General features: G+C 47.5%; 1 protein-coding gene across 1 annotated transcript in view; it reads right to left on the reverse strand.

Moving 5' to 3' along the window:
* kcnh3 (potassium voltage-gated channel, subfamily H (eag-related), member 3) overlaps positions 1–22,500 on the reverse strand; it is a gene marked incomplete at both ends in the record, with an annotated part of 88,531 nt that overhangs the window by 16,662 nt on the left and 49,369 nt on the right. Inside the window, 9 exons of the mRNA XM_084478895.1 lie at positions 749–998; positions 1,754–1,953; positions 3,720–4,133; positions 10,987–11,188; positions 12,180–12,337; positions 14,480–14,738; positions 15,857–15,996; positions 17,290–17,407; positions 22,046–22,287. Of these exons, the coding sequence (XP_084335021.1) occupies positions 749–998; positions 1,754–1,953; positions 3,720–4,133; positions 10,987–11,188; positions 12,180–12,337; positions 14,480–14,738; positions 15,857–15,996; positions 17,290–17,407; positions 22,046–22,287 (1,983 nt within the window). The remainder of the gene's footprint in view (positions 1–748; positions 999–1,753; positions 1,954–3,719; positions 4,134–10,986; positions 11,189–12,179; positions 12,338–14,479; positions 14,739–15,856; positions 15,997–17,289; positions 17,408–22,045; positions 22,288–22,500) is intronic.

A 22,500-nucleotide genomic window follows, 5' to 3' on the forward strand; every position in this document is an offset into this window, starting at 1 on the left:
ACCAGACGCCCCTTCCTGACTCTCGACCGTTTCCAAGTCCATCTCGGCACCGTGCCTTCATCATCATCACTGTTAATGCATTTTGCCGGTTCGCAAAGACCCCAGGTTAAGCCCTGACGTTGTCTATGTGTGTTTTGTTTTTTTGTTCCACACAAGTACGCACATACTTCTAAGAGCAGAGCAACATTTCAAAATGACATAATGCATTTATGTTCTGCTGTTGGAGTCCCCATGCCTAAATATATATATCCCTCTCGGCCCATCTGAATTCAATTCATTCTGCAGTGTATATGGGTTCCAACATGTACGTCTGCATGGATCCATCAAATTGAGTCAGACACTGTGAAATAAGTGAATTGCGGATGCATAGTGTTCAGTAGGTCGCCTAGCATACAGCCCCTTTCTTCGATCAGAATCCTAGCTTCTCCGTCTCCAAGTCTGTGTCAACAATTAACGCGGGGGTCTGAGCGAACCCGCCAAGCAAGAGTGTTCTCCTATCGCGGCCCTCCTTATCTATGCCATCGGAAAAAAGGGCCCCGTTATGGAGTCCTGCAGTTTCTCCGGCTCCTATTACATTAGCTTTTACGGTTACATTGCATTTAAGGTAATTCAGTAATCATTTCTCCTCCTTCCATCCCCCCAACAAAAAAGAGAGTCAGACATGACGTTTCGGATCCAATATCGCATCATCCCCGCTCGTAATGGCGCATGGCGGAGCTGCCCACAATGCACCGCTCTGGCAACCTACCCAGTATGGCCAGCACAGTGTTGTCCTTCAGCACCTCCATGGAGCCGGAGCAGACGAAGTAGATGGCCTGCAGCGCGTCCCCCTGGCGGATGAGGAACTCCCCCGGGGCGCAGAAGGACGTCTTGATGATGAGGGAGAGCGAACGCAGGCACCCCCGGCTGGCCGACTCGAACAGCGGCAGCTGCAGCAGCTCCTTGTTCAGGTGCATGGCGATGTCGGCCCGCAGCTCGTCGGGGAAGTCCTTCAGGAGCTGGTTTGTGGGGGGGGGGGGGGATGATGGAGAGATGGAGGGAGAGCCGGAGAGGGAGAGGGAGAGGGATGGAAGGAAGGGAGGAGTTAGGAGGTAAGAGGTTGACGCGTAATGAGCGTACAGCAAAGCGCTGGGCTCTAGGGGGCTCGGTGGGGGCGTTTGCAATGTAGCCGACGGAAAGGTGTTCCTCATCCTCATCCTCATCTTCAAAACCGCTTATCCGGGGGTCGGGTCGTGGGGTGGGGGGGTGGGGGCGGGCAGCAGCTCCAGCGGGTGGCCCCAGACTTCCCTTTCCCGGGCCACATTGACACATTGAAAGGTATTCCGTGCTTCTAAATCGAAAAGGTCAGTGTCAATCAGGATAAAAGTTGACCTGGAGTTTGAACCGGAGGAGAATCCAAGGTGTTCGCTAAGGTGGTGTAATCGCGAGGATGGGTTTCAACACTCAACTTGTTGACTGCTTTTGGGTTTTTATATATCATTTTATACTATAAATGTTTTATTCCAAGCGACATACAGGGAATATATTCAGGGATAGGCGTATTGCACGAGGATGCTTACAGGGAGACTGCACACATTGGGGTTGTCATCCCCAGAACTCTACAGCTGGGAGTCAAACCCCCCCCCCCCGACCATAAGAGTTTACTACCCTGCTCCCTTGGTGTGGTTGTCAAAGGTGTGAGCGCCTGTCTTTTTGGGTGTGTGTTATGCCTTTTTTCCGGATGTATTCCACACATTCCTCACAGTCTCCTCACCTCGTTGACGTCGATCCCGTTGTTCACAGACCAGGTGGTCTGGAAGCACTCCAGCATGCGTTGCTCCAGGGCTTTGGGCAGCCGGTGCACGCGGATGAAGTCCTTCAGGTCCTTGGTGCGCGTGTGGTACAGCGAGCGCCGCGAGTACATCCTCTGGATGATGGCCGTGACGTTACCAAACACCACCGCGTGCATCAGGGCTGTAGGTGGGGGGTGGGGGGGGGGGGGCGGACGCAAGACAGGGGGGGATTATTTACCCTCCTTCTGGTCTGGTGGTGTGAATGTGAGTGTGTGCATGTGTTTGTGTGTTTGTGTGTGTCTGGGAATATGTGTGTGTGTGTGTGTGTGTGTGTGGTGTGTGTGGGGTGTGTATGTGTGTGTGTGTGTGTTTGTATGTGTTTGTGCATGTGTGCGTGTGTACGTGTGTGTGTGCGGTGTGTGTGTGTGTGTGTGTGCGTGCGTGCGTGCGTGTGTACGTGTGTGTGCGGTGTGCGTGTGCGTGCGCGTGTGTGTGTGCGTGCGTGTGTGTGTGTGTGTGTGTGTGCGCGTGCGTGTTATGATATCTGTGAACCTGGCAGGAGTTTGACAGATCAAATGAGCGTATCAAGGTGTTTGGCCATGATGCAAAGGCAACAGAGCTCGTGTGCAATATGAGTCTGGCGTTGCGTAAGATAAGCTTGTGTCTCCCATAAATAGCCTGTCAGTCATCCTCCAGAAGACGCTCTGCCCGGCCATAGTACAGCTGCAGGCCTCTCAGCGCTGCGTGGGACGCCATTGATTCCATCACCAGCAATTAATTGAACGCTTCTGTCAACTCTGACTCTCATTGCCTGGCTGTGTAACCTCTTTACATCACAGACCAATGCGTTCTCCTGCATTCTGCTGGCTACATTTACCATTTGTTTGAAATTGTTAACACATAGCGTTTTGGTCTATTCTGCATCCCCCCCCTTCCCTTGGCTTAGTGTGCCCTTTTAATGGCACTCAGCACATTTTAGAGTGTGCTTTGAAAGTCCTGAATAGCAGAACATATTTTATGGAGTGGATCCAGAAACGATCCATCTATTAATCATACTGGCTGGCCACATTGCCGTAAAAAGCCCCAAACTGCCAAAGCGCTAATATGTTTTTAATTCAGCGTGGGCTGGGCTAGGCTGGGTTTGAAATCTTTCCATAATGCCGTTGCATAATGAGACTTCAATTTACAATTCGTCTTCATCTTCATTGTTTAACCTCATCCTCGACGCAGTATACTCGAGTCACTGTAAGGGGTCCATTCAATCTCCCTGTCTCTGGTGTTGCTCCCTTGATCTCTGGATCTCTGGAACATTCGATTGAATGTCAGCCCTCATTTACACCCAATGGAAAGTATGACGATTTCCCATAACCTCCCCGATATGAAAGTGCCAGAAGAATTTACCCTGTCAAGGAAATGATGCATTGTCTTCAAACATCTCCAACTATAAAATATGTATTTTTTTTACTACCAAGTAAATACACTCCCAAGACGTGGTTTATGAATACATCAACATATTTCTGCTCTGATTTAGATGGTTGAGCCATGAAAGCCAAGGGTGTGTGTGGTGAGTTGTAAACTTCTGGAGCATCGCTCCGAATTGTTAATGCATATGGGTGTCGACTGCCAGCGAGAGAGAGAGAGAGAGAGAGAGAGCGGGAGAGAGAGAGAGAGAGAGAGAGAGAGAGAGATAGAGAGGCAGCCAAATCAAAATTTGGAAGGTAGATAAAAATGTGTGCTGATGCGTATCATTGATGAACCCTGCGGGCACCAGTTAATGACTTTCAGAGCGATGCAGCGCACGGTATTTAACGTCAGCGCAGCTTCCCTCAACTCCGAGAGTAAACATGCATGCAAACGAGTGACCTGAGAGAGAGAGAGAGAGAGAGAGAGAGAGAGAGAGAGAGAGAGACATTCACCACCACCGGGGGCGTCCTGTCTGTGCCTCACCTCCGATGAGCATGGTGCAGATGGAGAAGATCTTCTCCGAGTCGGTGTTGGCCGACACGTTGCCGAAGCCCACGCTGGTCAGACTGCTCAGGGCGAAGTACAGCGACGTCACGTAGCTGCTGCGCATGGACGGCCCCCCGCCGAGCCCCGGACCGCCGCCGCCGCCGCCGACGCCGACCGCCCCGCTCGCTCCCATCACCGCGGTGACCGTCTCGGCCACGCCCCCGGGCAGGCTCCCGTTCCAGTTGTCCCACCCCGAGGCCACCGCCGACGCGGCCGACGCGTTCCAACGGCCGCTGTCATTGGCCGGGAGGCCGGAGGCCGCCGCCGCGGACAGTGAGTTGTGGTCCAGCGTGGAGGGCGGAGACAGGAAGTAGGGCGTGCCCAGGCGCTTGGCCAGCTCATGCAGCCAGCCTGGGAGAGACACACAGAGAGAGAACAACGTTGTCTGTATGTACTGCGTTATTTCATGTTGAACCTTTGCATAGTATTTATGAAACAGTTTCATGGTATCTCTCTCCCTCTCTCTATGAGAGGAAGGGAGACAGAGAGAGAGGGAGGGATAGAGAGAAGAGGGATGGATAAAGCCACCGACAGATAGTCATAGAAGGAGGGAGGGAGAGAGAGAAGGGAAGGGATGGAGAGAGAGAGAGGGAAAGATAAAGAGGGAGAGAGGGAGGGAGGGAGAGAGAGAGAGACAAGAGTGGGAGCAAGAGAAAGAGAGAGGGAGGGCTATAGACAGAGTGAGAGAGTGGGAGAGGGAGAGCCAGAGAGAGAGAGAGAGAGAGAGGGAGACACATTTATCAGCAGTGATTTATGTCACAGTACATTTTATAGCTGTCACACTGACTGACAAAAAGGAGACGAAAGAAGGCGAGACGTGTCAGACGGGAACATTGAAGAGTTTGAAAACCAAAGTCATCAGGAAAAAAAAACTGATGGAGCCTGGATGGAGCAATTGCAAGAACGCTATCTAGGAAAGAGGGGGTTGAAGAGCCAGGAGATTACCAAGACAGTATGTTTCCAAGTAGAGCAGTCACACTGAGTAAGAAGCGAAAGAATGTTTATGAGGGGTAAAAAAAAAGGCATATATGCAGCAGTCAGGGAGATAACGTTTAAAACATGCATGATGCGGCCTTTCTGCATAAAGTACAAGGATGCACCAATCGTCTGCATAAACTCCGGGATCAGTGTGTGTGTGTGTGTGTGTGTGTGTGTGTGTGTGTGTGTGTGTGTGTCTGTGTGTGTGTGGGTGGGTGTGGGTGTGTGTGTGTGTGCGTGTGTGTCTGTGTGTGTGTGTGTGTGTGTGTGTGTGTGTGTGTGTGTGTGTGTGTGTGTCTGTGTGTGTGGACATATGTTTGTATGTTTGTGGGTAAACATAAACAAGCATGTTTGTGGGTAAATCAATGCTTCTTTATCACTGGATATTAGGCCCACAATGTTGAGTGAACTCTTAGCGGTAAGTTTATATGTGGACCTCAATGTGAATCTCATATCGATGGGAACAATCATGTTAATTTTGTCGTGGTGGTTTCGGTCGATGGCTCTGTTTTCCTGCTGAATTTCATTATTTAAACATCACATAGCGATCAGAAAATCAATGCCCACTCGATTTGCTAAAAGCACGAAAATATGATTGGACCACTTTAAACTAAGCATTTTGTGGAAAATGAATTTCTGTTTTGCATTTGTGTCTCAAATAGTTGATTATTCATCTCTCTGTTATACACAGACAGATAACTGCCACATGATGAACCCAATGTTCAGACTTTAGGTGAAGAGATATTTGAAGGCCAGCCATCTTTTCCACTGGGTTGCTTGTTCTGTTTTCTACATTCGATCAACAAGGCTTTGCTCTTACATCTTGCTGTTGCTCCTGCTGCTCCGAATATCTTTCTTTATAAATATGTTATGTGTGTAGTTTTGGATTACAGTGCAGTTGATTGTCCTAAATCGAATAGTGTGTAATAGATACCACCAGAATACAATTACACAGATAACTGAATCCAGCACTTCAACAAGTGCATATAACTCTTCGTGTTATGCATATCTTATTTCTTTCAGTATTCATTAAAAGATATGAGGCCCTCAGTGGACCCGATTTGTAATTTCAGAAAGATTGCGTTCATCTGCTTTATCAGAACAGTTTCAGCATGAATCGAATCAAACCACCAATAAGCCCAGTTCTCACATGCTGCTTCGGATAATGTTACAGCAATGTTGATTCAAAGAATTGCAAGACCTCGGAATAGTTGAGTCGTAAAGTAATAGTAGGCACACCATGGTGATGTTTCAGAAAATTGTGCATTAGACACCCGCCTTGCTTTGTATTGGCTGAAGGTTGGCGACATCTGAGCTCAGCATGTGACTGAATAACGCTTCCATGAGAGATCCTGTCTGGACGAGAATCTATTGTCAACCAAGATTGAATGTCCACTACCTCCGCAGGTGATTTTCTAGGCCGTTACAATATTAACTGATTAACTGATTAACTGATTCTAAATGATAAAAAGGAAATCCGTAGGTGTTTCTATGAAGGGGTCCTTGAGTCATACTGATGGGCCTGTGGCCCATCAGATTTTTTTCTATGTTTTTCGAGCGTTGATCTGATGTCAGTCCTCTTGGTTTATACTCATATTCAGAAGATAGTTAGAGAAGTTAGAGAATTTCAGAATGGGACTCCGACGGGGTGAGCAGGGAAACACATTTTGATGTTGCATGTGCTATGACGTCCTCCCTTATCAAATATTTCACACCCTCAATTATTCATCACTGTTTACAACTCCATACAACTCCCCTTATTCTTCATTGAACATGGAGCGCCATGGAACTCCTACAAACCGTTTTCCGCCTCTGATCAGCATATGAAAAGAAAGCATTTAAAGACTTCAAGATTTGTCTGACAGATGGCCGGGGGCCGCGGGCCGATTGTGATAGAACACAATCGCACAGCCATGAGGTTCTTGTAATAATTATCAGTCCATTGTTCCCTAATCGCATGGGTAATTATATCATGTGACAGGAATTGTGTTCAGCTTACAGGAACTTGTAGGCTTTAGCCTTCCTGACAGGTTGTAGCGACGAGGCGTGCGTGCGTGCGTGGCACGCACGTGCACGTCAGCGACACCAACACATCCCTGTTGAGTTTGACTGGTTCATCATCTGTTTTTTTGGGTCGTCATTTCAACAACACAGGTATTGTATTGAGTTGAATACCCAAAAGGAAAAGAAAAAAAACTTTTTTTTATTCCATACCAGCATTTGCAAACCCATTTGTGTCAGCTGACAGCAGACACAACGGTAAACAGCCCATTTAGTGGTAAACGATTTGTTGGCACCATCGCAGGCATCGTTGTGTTCATCCAACGCGGTGAGCCGAAAAGGAAAACTCATCGACGAACGTTTGACTGTAGCACTAGCCAGCGGCGTCAGGAATGTCAGGACTCTATGGCCCGCGTGTTTACACACAGGCGTTTTTGAATCTCTCAAATTGCGAATTGAAAGCCGCCATCTAAACAGGTGGGAACACTTGTACGAGAGATGTAGCTCACACACCTATCACTTAGGCTCAGAGATTTTCAAGAAATAAAAATGCGTTATCCCTGACGAAGGCAACGCAATTTCAAAGTTAACATTAGCGATAACGTTCGCGAGCGGAGCGAAAAGAACAAGGACCTGACCGGGAGAACAACTGAGACACACTCAATAATAGAGGTTTTTTAACTGAGAATTGACAAAGCACCAACCGAAACGTCAATAAAAACCCAAAGCCCTCAATCTGAAGTGGCTCCGTCTCTCTCTCGCCTGCTGAACTCATTGAACTGAAACGGCTGTCCCTCTCTCAGAAGTATTCTGCCCAAGCCTTGTTTTCAGCGAGCTGGGATGCTCGAAATTCCTCCCTCTCCCTCGCCAATAGTGTACCCTGTTCCCGGTGTGCTGACTGAATGCCAGGAACGGGGTGCTTCAAATGTACGTTATTGGGGAGGGGAGGAATTTCGGGCTGGGACGCTCAAAATTCCTTTAATATTTGATCACATTTTAAGAATGTGAAAATTGCTTTAAAAAAAAAAGGGAGCAATTCTTCAAAAGTGAAGAAAAAGGATCTGCATATTAAACACGCAGTGCATCAACATGAGTTCACATCAAGGACAGCATGTTTCTGAGTACATGAATTTGAGTCTCGCTCAAGTGCTGTCCATGGTTCTGAAATGTATTTGTCCATGGTCCTGATCTCCTTTCCTCTCCTCTCATCTCCTCTCCTCTCCACTCCTCTCATCTCATGGCCTCTCTTTTCCTCTCCTTTCCTGTCCTTTCCTCTCCCCTCCTCTCCTCTCCTCTCCTGTCCTTTCCTTTCCTTTCCTTTCATTTCCTTTCCTCTCCTCATCTCTCCTCTCCCTTCCCCTCCTCTCCTCTCCTCTCTTCTCCTCTCCCCTGCCCTCCTCTCTCCATCTCCCCTCTCCAAATACACTTTATAAACAAGATTGAGCATCTGGCCATGACTTTATTGTCAGGTGTGTCAATGTTCTTTTTAAGTGGCGACTGTTTGACAGGCTGTCGTTCTCATGCGCCTGCTGACAACTTGGGTCAGGTACTTTATGATGAAATGCAGTTACTTTGTTTCCTTCCTGTGCAACAACCCACCTGGTCTGTGGGTCGGTCTGTCCTGACATTTAAGAATAATATGTAGCTGTCCTTTCTTTAATGCTCTTATTTTTCCTCTTACTTCTATTTTGTTTCTCTCCTCCAGTGTTGGGGTAAGTTACTTTTAAAATGTAATACATTACCTATACGCTATTACTTCAATTTTATAAGCAATATGTAATATGTATTACTCATTAATTTTGCATTACTTAAATAGCTAAATGCAGTACACAGAAAGGTACACAAATAATCCCTTACTGTCTATGGTTACCACAAACACAGTCTGTCACACACTCTGCACTCCCAGGGTGAACGTTGCTGGTAGTAAATCATATGTTTTTCTATCAACAATAGGTCTGTGTTCTCTTGGAGAAGGGGGCAGGTGCTGGCTGCTCTATATATGAAGCACCAAGGGGTTAAGCAGACAGACAGAGCTCTGCTGAGCCTTGAATTATTAATAGAGCTGCAGATAAAGTCTTGTGTCCAGTAGCAACCGAAAGGACACGCCTCCTAACACATGTGCAAGTGCACACACACACACACACACACACACACACACACACAGACACACACTCACACACACACACACACACACACACACACACACACACACACTCACACACACACACACAACCACACACTCAGTTACAGTCCCGCCTCGCACAGGTGCGCACACACACACACACACACACACACACACACACACATACAAACAAGTCCGTCAGGCCTGAAGCGGTTCGAAAAGACCGGATGAAACCGTCTGTTGGCTGAGTGAAGGGTGACGTGATTGGACGGTGACACGTATTGGCCAGACTGTCACTGCAACTTTATCGGTGGGTTTGCTGAGACAGCAACGTACCAGAAGTCTAGCATGGGATCCATCAATACTGAGAGACACGATCACAGTAGAGAGAGATGGAGTGAAAGAGAGAGAGAGAGAGAGAGAGAGAGAGAGAGAGAGAGAGAGAGAGAGAGAGAGAGAGAGAGAGAGAGACAGAGACAGAGAGACAGAGAGACAGAGACAGAGAGAGAGAGACAGAGAGATTGAGAGAGATTGAGAGATAATGTATGAGTCAGGGAGAACAGGATGTGAGATATTAAGAATGACTGCCGTGTGACATGCAGGACCTGCATTCATTCCCTTTAATGAGGTGGGCAGAAAGCTAAAGTCGCCCAAGCATGACAAGAATGCCTGGTCTCATCTAGACCTCGTCCAGGTGTTCAGCTTTGTGTTCGACCTGACACATACCTATGTCGATATTTGACATAAGATTCAGACAGATATTTGACATTAGAAATTCGGTCCCCTCACTTTTTGTTGTTGTGTGTGTGTGTGTGTGTGTGTGTGTGTGTGTGTGTGTGTGTGTGTGTACTTGACTGTGTGTGCTCTATCTCCCCTGATGCTATCACAGTTTGTAATTGTGTGTGTGTGCGGGCAGGGTGGCTGTGGACATCTCACAGGGTGGCTCATCCGAGGAAGGATAAACACATCACGTCGAGCCCTGCTACAGAGAGAACGGATTTAAAGGCACATTTGTTCCCTCGGAAATTGCCAGCGTCTCGTGCACGTTTGTAAGCTCTAGGCCCCACACAATACGATGCGATAATACACCCTCTCAGTGACGTTTTTTGAGACAATCAAACAATCAAAGTGCTGACAGAATATATATTTTATATATATATATATATATATATATATATATGTCAACCACATCACATGTTATTAAACACATCAGTTAGTGAGGGCCGTCAGCCCACTGAGTGCTGCCTGCGATGCTCAGCTGACGCTGTAAAGCAGCAGCTGAGCCAGTGTTGACGTGGAACCTTAACAGACACTTTGTCTAGTAGGAACATTGGCGTCCTGACAGCCTGTTTAATCTTGTCTCCCCACCGGCTACGGGAAAGGTTTACTAGTGCTGGCCAGGGGGTTTGGGCTCGGCATTAGCCAATAACCTGCTTACAGAACACTGCCACCCCCCCCCCCCCCCCCCCCAAGCCACACGATTGGTCAACATACACACAAGGCCAAAATAAAGCGAAACACCAGGTTCAGCCAGACACGAGCTCGACCGCTATCAGACCGTAGATCATCCATCTAATGTTGCATTTGTGACACTATTTACACTTTACACTTTTATAATTGATTATTTACATTGTTTGTACCGTCTGTTTTGTTTGCCCTGTTTGTCGTTGTTTCTTCTGTTTGTTTCGTCCTTACTTTAGCATTTAGTTTAGCATTTACCTTAGTGCAGAGCTGCCAACTCTCACGGTTTCCACACACGTTTTTGCCTGCTTACACACGCTCACACGCGTCCGTCCGTCCACCCCCCCCCCCCCCCCCCCCCCCACCCCGTCAACAATCCTGATCGCCAAGCCAACATTTACACCCGCGGACCCTGCTATAAGGTATGCATTACAAGATTCTACAGAATCTCACGCCGGCGAAAACCCAAAAGTTGGCAAGTAAAAAGTTAAAAAGCAAAAGTTAGCGTCGGTTTGTTTGCGTTAGCACTTTACTAACTGTACTGTATTGTTGATTGCATTTGGATTACTAAAGTCGTATCTAATCTAAACTACTGAATCTTAAATAGCAACATACGCGGTGCGAGCGTTGGCAGCCACTCACCGATGTCCCAGGACGTGGAGCCGTCGATCTCCCTGCGGCCGATGAAGTACCAGACGCAGGCCATCCAGTGGGCCAGCAGGGCGAACATGGACATGAGCAGGGTGAGCACCACCGCGCTGTACTGCGAGTAACGCTCCAGCTTCTGCAGCAGCCGCAGCAGCCGCAGCAGCCGCACCGTCTTCAGCAGGTGAACGCCAAAGTACTGTGGATGGCGGCGGGAGAGACGGGGCGTCAGGGCGGGGCGGGGGTGACACACGACACGATCAAGTCAAACCCGATGCCTCATTAATTGACTAAAAAAAAACCATTGGAGGGTTAGGGTAACGTTTTTTTTATTTAAAGATTACAGTCTTTCATTTATTAGCAGGGTGTCTACTAGCGACAGGCCGCATAATTATGCCGCATAATTACCCCCTTTTTAAATATTTTTTTCTTATCTCACGCACTCCACTTATATCATTACAGCAATGCAGAGTTTGGGGTGTAGCGTGTCTCCTGTTTGAAAGGTCTGAGAAGAGTCTCAGTTTCAGTAGTAGTGTATCGGAGAAAATTTTAGTTAAAAATGAAGGATGTTTACTGCGGTTGTTAATGGTGTGCATCAGAATGAAATTGCCACTCAAAGGAACAAAGCGCTACACACCCGTTCTAGAGATATAAAACGTCTTGAGGGCATGCGTGTATACTCTGCTTTGTGAATACATTTTCAGTGCTGCGTGTTTGGCAAAGGCAACGTTAATCAACGGCGTCTCCCCCAACAGCTGCTTTAAGGAGTGCTGGCTCTGTGCCGTCTGTTTGGCTGACGTGCAAACTAACAAATCCAGTGCAATGCCGATGCGACCGTGCAGCCATATTTTCTCCCTTTGTGAGCTTGGCTCTCTGCCAGCTGTCTATTAGTGAGGAAATTGAATGTGTGCTGTTGAGCATCTAATCAAAGGAAGTAAATATGAAAGGCTTTTCTTCCTACTCTGTATCCAATAGAACGCATTAATGTGTCGTGTAGACGGTTCATTTTTGCAGGCTATGTTTTCCGAATGTTTTATGTTACTTCCAAACACACACACAAACACACACACACACACACACAAACAGGCACACAAACACACATACACACACACACACACACACACACACACACACACACACTGTCCATCCCCAGGAGAGGCAAATGGGCATATAGGAGGTGACCGACTCACCACGCTGACGTTGAAGGCGTAGAGGAGGTCAAAGGGCAGGGCAGCGATGAGGTCGACAAAAAGCCAGGTGGTGACGTAGTGGACGCAGATGGAGCGGGCGTCGTACACCACCTGGCCCGACGTGCTGACGAAGGTGGTCCGGAAGTTCAGCAGGATGTCTGTTAGCGTGACCACATCACACACACACACACACACATTGATGTTGTAATTCACTCCTGTGGCGATGACTTGAACAGAGATGAAGTTCTTAACACGTTTCAAGTTTTGTGGTTCATCTGACCGCTTCTAATGAGCACGAGAAATAAAGTTGAAATCCAATTATTATTTTTATTCTCTTTTCATGCCATAAAATGTTTCACAGGTCATTGAATGATAATCAAAATGATACCGATAGGAAAGAAAGAGAGAAAGGCAGACAGACGGACGGACAAACAGAGACAGATAGAAAGAAAAGAAGGAAGAAAGAAAGAAGGAAATAATGAAAGAAGGAAAGAACATAAGAACAAAAGAAAGAAAGAGAAAAAAGAAAAAGCTGAACTGATAACTTTTCTTCATCCCTTGTCTTTGCACTCCTAGTATCCATGGATTATTTGTGTGCATAATACACATGATGGATGTAGCCAAAGAGGAACCCTGCATAGCACCATGTGCTGTAACCAGTGCAGTGAGTTTAATCAGGGTTTTCAACGCCTCTTCCCACACAGTTTGACCCAACTTGCAGACCTTAGTAATGTTACAGGAAATCATTCACACAGGGCTGAGCACCAGATAGCATATTAAGCATTACGCAAACGTTCAATTACCATGAGTTATTCATTAATGTCTGCTACATAGTCATAAGAAGCCAGGAGAAGAGAGTCATGAAAAGCTTGGAATGAATGCCCACAGATATTTTACACAGAAATTGTAATCTCGTAATTCTCCGACTGTAGGCCTACATGAACCAATAAGATAAGAGACGTGGCATTCATCGACATTCCATTCATCATTAATACAAAATTAAATAAAAGCCATTTCATTCGATCAATAATTCATACCATTTCAGGGTAAAGGGTTAGTGTGTAAGCTAGGGATAGTTACTCATTGTAGTTGTGACAATAGGGGTGTTTCTGAACATATGGGACCAGTCATTGTGCTAAACGGGCTATCGACTGACAAGCTGTTTAACTGCCCAGGGGATATGCATGAGACAGGGGTGGAGTTGTCATATAATTTGATTGCCAGGCTTATTGACATCTTCAGTGCAAGGCCATTAAGGGATACCGTCCATTGTGGAGCCCTTGCAGAACCAGAATACATTTACCCAGACCAAATGACCTTCTTGTTTGCTGGGAAATAAGTGAACAGTGATAAGTAATGTTTTATTGAGGGTGGCTCATGTCCCTTGCTCCATGTGTTATTGCTGTAATGCGCCATTACAGATAATATTATGCACCAGCCACCTTTACGACGTGCCTGAGTCTAACGTGGGTTTGTGATGTGTTTACTGCCTTGCTGTTGCCATTAGCAATGGCTAATTAGGCAAGTGAGACATCTTTGCATTGTTTCAAATTATGTTTCATTTGTTTGACAGTCCTGCCTCGCAGCGCCTGATAACATCTGAGAACGCACAAGTTGCACTTCGTCTCTCTAACAAACGTTAACAGGTTGTTTATCGGGGACTTGGGTGAGTGACAAGGCATGGACACGATCCAATTCAACTGACAGTGGATCAATGGAATGCAGCCCTTTTTTACATGAAAACAATTGGATCACCCAAAGCAAATATTTCATATACCCACAGAATAGACCAACGGTGCATTCAGGCAGTGTCCTGATTACTAGCTTGCTCTGGCTGGATCTCCAAATAAGATGATTAAAACCGCAAGCCAGGTATTGATCGCTTCTCTCTCAGTTCCCCAGCCAAACCGATGTGGATCAACATCACAGACCGATATCACACAGTTGGGGTGTGATGACGAAACCATTTAAGAGGACTGTTCTTCTTTAAATTAAAATCCTATATAGGCCTTCGCTATTCTAATGTATCAAATATATGTGTGTTCTATATAACATTTGATCACATTGAAAAGAGTAGCAAATTGCATGAAGAAATTCACATTTGGTTAGATGTTATCCAAATATCCACACCCCATGTAAAAAAGCGCAGCCCCGCTCATGTAAAAATCAAACACTCCTTTCAAGTCGAGTCCCAAAATACAACAGTATCCCTCCAAAAAGAATAGGTACCTAGGGTTGATGAATAGGGAAGCATTGTGTGCATGTGTGTGTGTGTGTGTGTGTGTGCTGTGCTCCCATACCGAGCATGAAGAGGATCTCCACCAGGATGTCGCTGACACTCGGGGGACTCCGCGAGCCACTGCCGCTGCCCTCGTCCCGCCCCCCCACCACGGTGAAGCACACGTTATAGGGCACGGTCACCGCCACGTAGAAGGTGGCCAGGAGGATCAACCAATCCCAGCCGGCCTTGAAGGTGCCGTAGTGGAGCAGGATGAAGCGGGACTTCTGGATGGCGGCGACCTTGTACTCTGGGATTGGGGGCTTGTCACCAAACATGTTCTGGATTCGGACAAAAGGGATTTGGAATTTCACCCACACCACGCCGTGTGTAATGTGTGATGTGTGTATTCTCTCCCTCTCTCTCTCTCTCTCTCGCTCTCTCTCTCTCTCTTGCTTGCTCTCTCTCTCTCTTTGGTTTCACCTTTTGTCTTCACTCCCTCTCCACTCACTCTTGTCTCTCTTCCTCTCTTTCACTCTCATACAGACCTTTGTAAAGTGCTTTTTGCTGACAGGGGACATGGACAATACAACCATGCACACACACACACACACACACACACACACACACACACACACACACACACACACACACACACACACACACACACACATACAAAACACTCACAAACAAACACACACACACACACACACATACACACATCCCTGTCAGATACAAACAAACACACACATGCACACCCAACGCACACACAATAAGACATTACATAACCCAGTATCAATGCATTGCAGTGTTAGACATTATAATTATCTAAACAGAAGGGACACAGGGAATCAGCATTTTCCAGGAGCCGAGCTTATGGCGCTGTTATAGTGTGTAATCTTGGACCCAGCAGTCCTATTATGTTATAGCAACACTTTGCGGGGGACGACGACGACGATTAAGCCATCTGCTTTTATTATTTATTATTTATCAATAGTTTGAAGTCCTATTTGTGAGATGAGTGTTAGAGTGAGGCTGCTGTTGACCTTCATATCAGAGACAGCAAGGTATTCTGCTAAGCTTCTTCTGCTACACGGTAATATCGATCAATGTATCCAAGCTTATCGTGACGCTATTGAATTTTCTCATGGTTAATGCTGTCCTTGTGACAATGTCTGGCATTTGGCCTGTCAGCCTCTTTGTGTGTGTGTGTGTGTGTATGTATGTGTTTTATGTCCTTGTGGGTTATTGTGTGTGTGTGTGTGTGTGTGTACGTGTTTGTGTGCGTTTATATACTGTTCAATTAAGTCGTGCAGCAACCCAAGTGGGTGCTTTACACACACACACACACACACATGCACACACACACACACACTCACCATGTGAAGCATTTGGTACCTTGAAAAGCGCTGCGTAAATCTCAAGTAATTCTCATCGTGTGTCGGATGGAGTCACTCACGTTGTTGAGCTTCAGCTTGCTCTTGTCTTGTTTCTGCAGGTGACCGGACAGGTGGTAGAGCACCGCCCGGCTGCGCCGCCGGTTGGCGTTGAACCCCGGGGGCCGGGTCACCTGGTGCACCTTCAGGCCCGTCTCCTCGTCTGGTGTGGTGGGGTCAGACGTAGGGGGTGGGTTAGGGTGGGCTAGGTGCGGCGGAGGTGAGGGGGGGGGGGGGGGGGGGGGTGTCATTCGCTCACAGCAAAGCTCTTTAGCCCTTTTTTCTTTGGGTTCACTTGGGTTTGGGAGAAGTCGCCGCCATTTGTTCTGTCAGCGTTTGGGTAAAGCTTTTTGAATAAGGGCATGGAATTGGTGCAAAGCTCTTTTTTAAGAAAAATCCTAATGTCTTGATTTAATATGATTTAAAGATCAGTAGGCAATGTTTCTGTTAAATAATTGAGTCAAGCTCATGCATTAACTCATAACATTAGCAGCTATCTGTATAACCACTGTTCTGCGACATAGTACTGTTTTTCAAGCCGAAAAACAACCAATCAGGGCTGTTTTGTAGCCTAGCTACCAATCAGAAAACTTCCCTACAAAGCCAGGTTCTGGTTGCGTTTTCTGCCCGACTACACTGATATGCACGTGATCGATTGGACATAGTCTCGTGGGAAGGGCTGAGCCCCCACACAGACAAAGATAAATAATCTTTCTTGTTGTTCTCTTTCCATTTTACAATTGCCATTAGCGGCGCGGTCCCTGGCGGTATGATAGCATTTCCTCGCAGTATATCCACCCCTCTAACTGAATTGGCTCTCATTCTCATACTCAAGAAATGACATTTGTTCACCGCATTTAGGATTGATTCCAAATGGCTGTGTATACGGGAACAAAAGACACCCATGTTGTCCGCTGACCCTCTTGTCATTTAGCTATCTGAATTCAATTGGATGCCAGAAATCAGCATGGAGATGATGGAGAAATGCTGGAAAATATGCTGTTGGCAATACTCTTATATGAACTCTTCTCTCTCGAAATTACATTTCTCACTCTCTCTCTCCTTAATCCCCCTCTCTCTGTCTTCTTTGGTGACTACTCTACGTGATGTCTGCACTCACTCCCTCACTCACTGTCCTCCTGTCACCATTTTTTTTCATTTATGACACAAAAAGTAAGAATTTCATCCATGAACCACACGCTACTTGTATTCGGCATGGATAAAACTTCATTTGCTGGACCTAGATTGCAATGTGCTACTTGAGATACATTTCATCATATGGGTAGACGTGATCCCTTCTCAACACTGTGAGTCAGTACATTTCTAAGCATGTCTGGCCCCAGTGAGAACATCAAACATCTCAGCGTGATGATGATGTTATAAACGTCGGTCCGCCATACTGAGCTCTGGTCCGGACTGTGGGGGCCTTTGGTTTGTGGTACTGACCCGTTTTCACCCCCCAGCTCGGGGTCCTGGTCCTTCTTGTTGTCGGTGATGTCCTTGTGGGACACCAGGAACAGCACCACCTCGCCCTTCTCATTCTTGATGGGCACAATGTCCAGAAGACACCAGAACTGGTACCTGGGGGGGGGGGGGGGCACGCGCATGCACGCACACACACACACACACACACACACACACACACATACACACACACTCGTTAGCAACACTATTTTTACTTGCCATTGCCTACTTGCCATTGCCACTGTAGTACTGAATGGAAATAGCTCATAAGCAACCACTGCAGACTGCAGGAGTCAATTTGCTCCACGCAAAGCTAATTCTAGATTGATTTGAGTAGTGGTTTGTTCAACGCATGTGTGCACGTGTCCATGGGCGAGAGAGAGAGAGTGAGAGCGAGAGAGAGAGAGAGAGAGATGGAGCTGGGGTAAGAGGGGAACCTCATGATATACAGTACGTCCACTGGATTCCTTTTGGGTTTATTGGCCAATCACAAAGCCACACAGAGCAAGCCACGGGCACAGAGGAAAGAGCAAAACAACACAACGTTCTATTGATTCAATTTATATGTATGTGTGCCTGTGTGTAGTTGTGTACGTGTGTTTATATTACTGGATCAGCGTTGAGGATAATCGTCGTGACACTATTGAATTTATCTCACGGTCACTGCTGTCTGAGAGATAATGTTGGACATTTAGCCTGTAAGTCTCTAAGTGTGTGTGTGTGTGTGTGTGTGTGTGTGTGTGTGTATTCGTGTGTTTATGTGTGTCTGAGTGTTCTCACTCAGACATAAATCTCTGTCACTCTCTCCCTGTAAATCTCTGACAAATGCACGCACACACATGGTCACGTGGACATATGGACACGACACACCGACACACACGCACACACACACACACACACACAAAGAAACACACACGGACACAAAACAGATACATACGCACTCATAACACACATACACACACCCACACTCACACACACACAGGAACACACAAGTGCACATCACAGATACACACAGGAAGAACAACAGTATATGATATATATGATATACATGACGGATGTGTATGATATACTGGGCCCTGTGTGCTCAGAGAGAGTGTGTGCAGAATGTTAACAGGATCATCAGGCCCAGGCCAGCCGCTCCACCTTCAATCAAACCGTTTGTTCTGTGCTGAAAAAAACAACCATATTTCATTCACAGGGTCTTTGGCTTTTGTTGAAGGAAGGGGAGTGGGTTCATATGACGGGCTGCATGTGGAAGTAGCTCCTAACAGGGAGATAATGCAGTGCTGTCGGCACACACACACACACACACACACACACACACACACTCACACTCACACTCACAGGGGAAATCAGTCAAAGACAGCCGTGATGAGTCCTCATCAATCCTTCTGATCTCCTGGTTTCACCCAGCCTTCATGTTTTATGACAATTGGCTTCAGTTCCTATAGCAGATCCTGTGACTGACAGCTCCTACTTAAACTGGTCTTTAGTGGAGACACAATTATGTAGGGTGTACGTGCGTGTGGCCTGCGTGTTTGTGTGTGTGTGTGTGTGTGTGTGTGTGTGTGTGTGTGTATGATATAGGAGTAAGCCAGGAGGGAAACCCGTGGAGGACTGCTGTGTGAATCAATAACAGCCAAATGGCAGTACCTTACCTGGGGTTAGACATTAGTAAAGCACTAATGTGAACACACACACACACACACACGACCACACTTGCCACCATCACAGCAGGTGGGAGGCCGTTCATCTCCAGCTCTGCTGTGATTCCCCTCCTCTCCCCCCTTACTCTGTGCTTCTATTATCTTGCATACAGATCAAGGATACTTTAGGGGGGGCCACAGGGGCTGTAATGAGATTGTCTCCAATCCCTGTGCACTGTTGCGCGGAAAAGTCTGTTCTCAGGCATGGAAAACATGAACAGAAGATACCAGTTTGAAGAGGGAGCCGATGGGGCTGTGGAGGTTGGTCGGATGAATATTTCTCTTTGAATATCCCCTGGTCCGTGTTCCAACTATTAACAAGACAACTCCCCTCCTCTCCTCTTCTCTCTTCTCCTCTTCCCTCCTCTCCTCTCCTCTCCTCTTCCCTCCTCTCCTCTCCTCCCCCCTTCTACTCTCCTCTCCCATCCTCTACTCTCCCCTCCTCTCCCCTCCCTCCCACCCTCTCCTCTTCTCTCCACTCCCATCCTCTCCTCTCCCCTCCTCTCCCCTCCTCTCCTCTCCTCTCCCATCCTCTCCCATCCTCTCCTCTCCCCTCCTCTCCCCTCCTCTCCTCTCCTCTCCTCTCCCATCCTCTCCCATCCTCTCCTCTCCCGTCCTCTCCCCTCCTCTCCTCTCCTCTCCTCTCCCATCCTCTCCTCTCCCCTCCTCTCCCCTCCTCTCCTCTCCTCTCCTCTCCCATCCTCTCCCCTCCTCTCCCCTCCTCTCCTCTCCTCTCCCCTCCCATCCTCTCCCATCCTCTCCTCTCCTCTCCTCTCTCCTCCCAAACCTCCAACTGTTGAAGAGCCTCTACTGAGATCCCTATGGACTGTAAACTTAATCCCCCTCCCCCACCACCACCACAAACCCTCACAATGTAATTTCATGTGAAACAACTGATGTGCAACAACTGACATGCAACGTCGAAGCCTCCTGCACTCAGAACGCCAGAACGACGCCACAGTGCAGTGGTCTGTATCTGATGTTATTATGCCTCAATTATTCTCCCTGCATGCAGGCGGCGTCTCCCGAATGCCCACATGCCTCATCGAGACAACCGACAACTTTAAGACGATGAGCGCTGTGCCTGTAAGTGATATGAACAGATAAATGAGATAATGGGATTTCACAGGTCTAGCTGTGTTCCCCCACGGCAACGGTTGTTCGGTTCATGGTGCTCATCATAAATGACTGCATTAGGTATTAGCATATTAAAAGATGCCATTAAGAGAGTGGGGGGGTGGGGGGGGGGGGGGGGGGGAATGTATCTCATTCGTTTCTCCAGGTCTCCAAGGGCCCGGCCCCTTATTCACCGGCTGGATAAGTCACTGGGAAATATTACTCCGTGATAGTAGATAACGTTTCCCTGAAATGCGCTGGAGGGGTCGGGACTTAATGTGTGTATGTGTGTGTGTGTGTGTGTGTCTGCGTGTGAGTGCTTGCATGTGTGTATTTATTTTTTTTGCCTTTGTGCTTACGAGGGGATTTGTATAGTGAACGAGGGGAAAGGCAAACACACAGCAGCAGTAGCACCAACTGGATTTGCCCCCCCCCCCCCCCCCCCCCCCCCCCACCCCCCCCCACCGGCCCCACCCTGAGAGATGGCGGAGGAAATGAAAGTGGTGGAGCAGCGCTCCTGCTGCTCTGATCCGCTGTCGGGATCACGACACATCAATACAGGTGGGGGGGGGGGGGGGCGGGGGGGGGTGGGTGGTGGATCAGCGACACGCCTCGCTGATTCACCATCGCGCTGGCTTTTTACGAGCATTCCCGTGGCCCACAGGCCATTACGCTGTAGCTGGTGATGTAAATGATCCTGTGATTTTATAGCTTTTTGTTCCATGTTGCCTCCGTGAGATTCACAGTTGACGCTGCGGCGGATGCGTTGTTGGCGGCGGGCCTTCCTGTTTGGACGGTAACCGGGTGGAATCAATATATCATGAGTGTCTGTCTGTGTTGCTTACCTTCCCGGCGGCTCTTGTAGGGGGGGGGGGGGGACTGTGAGTGGTAATGTGTGTTTGTTTGTGTTCCCGATGGCCCAGAGGGCTACGCAAATACTAATGTATTCTATTAGAGATCCAGTCAAATATTAGAGCAACTTTTAATTTTGCCCTACTGTCCGTTTTTGGGACAGACTTATTAGAGCTTATTTATTATATAACTTATACAAATTATTGTTTAAGTTAATTTCTCTTTATCCACACATGGTCTCTCTCTCTCTCACTCTCTCTCTCTCTCTCTCTCTCTGTTATCATCACACCCTCTCTGTTATCAACTCGTAGCTGTCCTCTTCACTCTGAGCTGGATTAATCATAATTCATGTGGTTTTCTCCAACCTTTCATAAATCACTGTTCAGATATATTAATTAATCTGAAGCATTTTCTCTTCTCCGAAATGTATATAAATGAGGCAGGCCTTTAATCCTCTGAGTTTCATTTTCATTAATCTCTCTCTGTCTCTGTCTCTCTCTGTCTCTGTCTCTATCTCTCGCCCCCCCTCTCAACTTTTGCCGCCTTTGGGGCAAAAGTGGGTGTCAATTTAACTCTGCCCGTTGATCATGCCTCTTGTGCTGAAGAAAATGACAGCAGCTTCCCCAGACCAACGTGCAATCTACGATCGAGCTTGGTCTGGCAATAGCCAGGCTATGTAAATGGGGGAGTGGGGCAGGCCTGGGGGTCCTCCCCCAGAACATTTTGAATTTGGTAGATGTGATTTCCTGTATTCTGGTGCATCTTGGGGATGGCCAGCTGGAGATGGGCAATACCTTCATTGGTTCATTCATAGCCTATAACCTGACTTGCAGGGCCCGCACAAGCAAACTAATATAGCACTTTTAGCTGCCCCCAAACCATAAGTCTACTTTAAAGGCCTAGCCTATATTTTGGCCCATATTTGATAAGATACATTCAGGGCTCCACACAGACATTGTGGCATAAGCACTGAGGCATAAGCAAACTAAGCAGCCGCTTAGTTTGCTTATGCCTCGGGCCGGCCCTGCACACACACACACACACACACACACACACACACACACACACACACACACACACACCTCCTTTCTTGTAGAACACCAGCTCGGTCTTGAACTCGCGGCGGTCGTCCAGGGCGCCCTGGATCTGGGTGGTGAGCAGGTTGCTGGTCTCGGGCCCGTAGAGGAAGTGGCAGGCGCAGCTCTTCTGCATGAGCTCGGCCCGGGCGTAGCCGGTGAGCTCGCAGAAGCCGTCGGAGCAGTACACGATGGGGTACAGCGACTGGACCTGTGCGTTGCCCAGCACAAAGTTGCTGTCTGTGAAGTCAAAAAAAAAGGAGGGGGGGGGAGACACAGGAGGAGTTGAGTTAGATGGTGAAGGGGAGTGAAAGGGGAGAGTGAACCATACAAAATCAATTATTTTCATCCCAGAACATTTTGGATGATGTTCAGGATTAGGTTAGGGTTAGGGAACAAGGGAGACAAGCTATGTGTGGATAACGATGATGCCATGTGCTGTTGGGGATGTGT

Source organism: Micromesistius poutassou (genome assembly GCF_964030765.1).
Source record: "Micromesistius poutassou genome assembly, chromosome: 14".
NCBI classification, from domain to species: domain Eukaryota; kingdom Metazoa; phylum Chordata; class Actinopteri; order Gadiformes; family Gadidae; genus Micromesistius; species Micromesistius poutassou.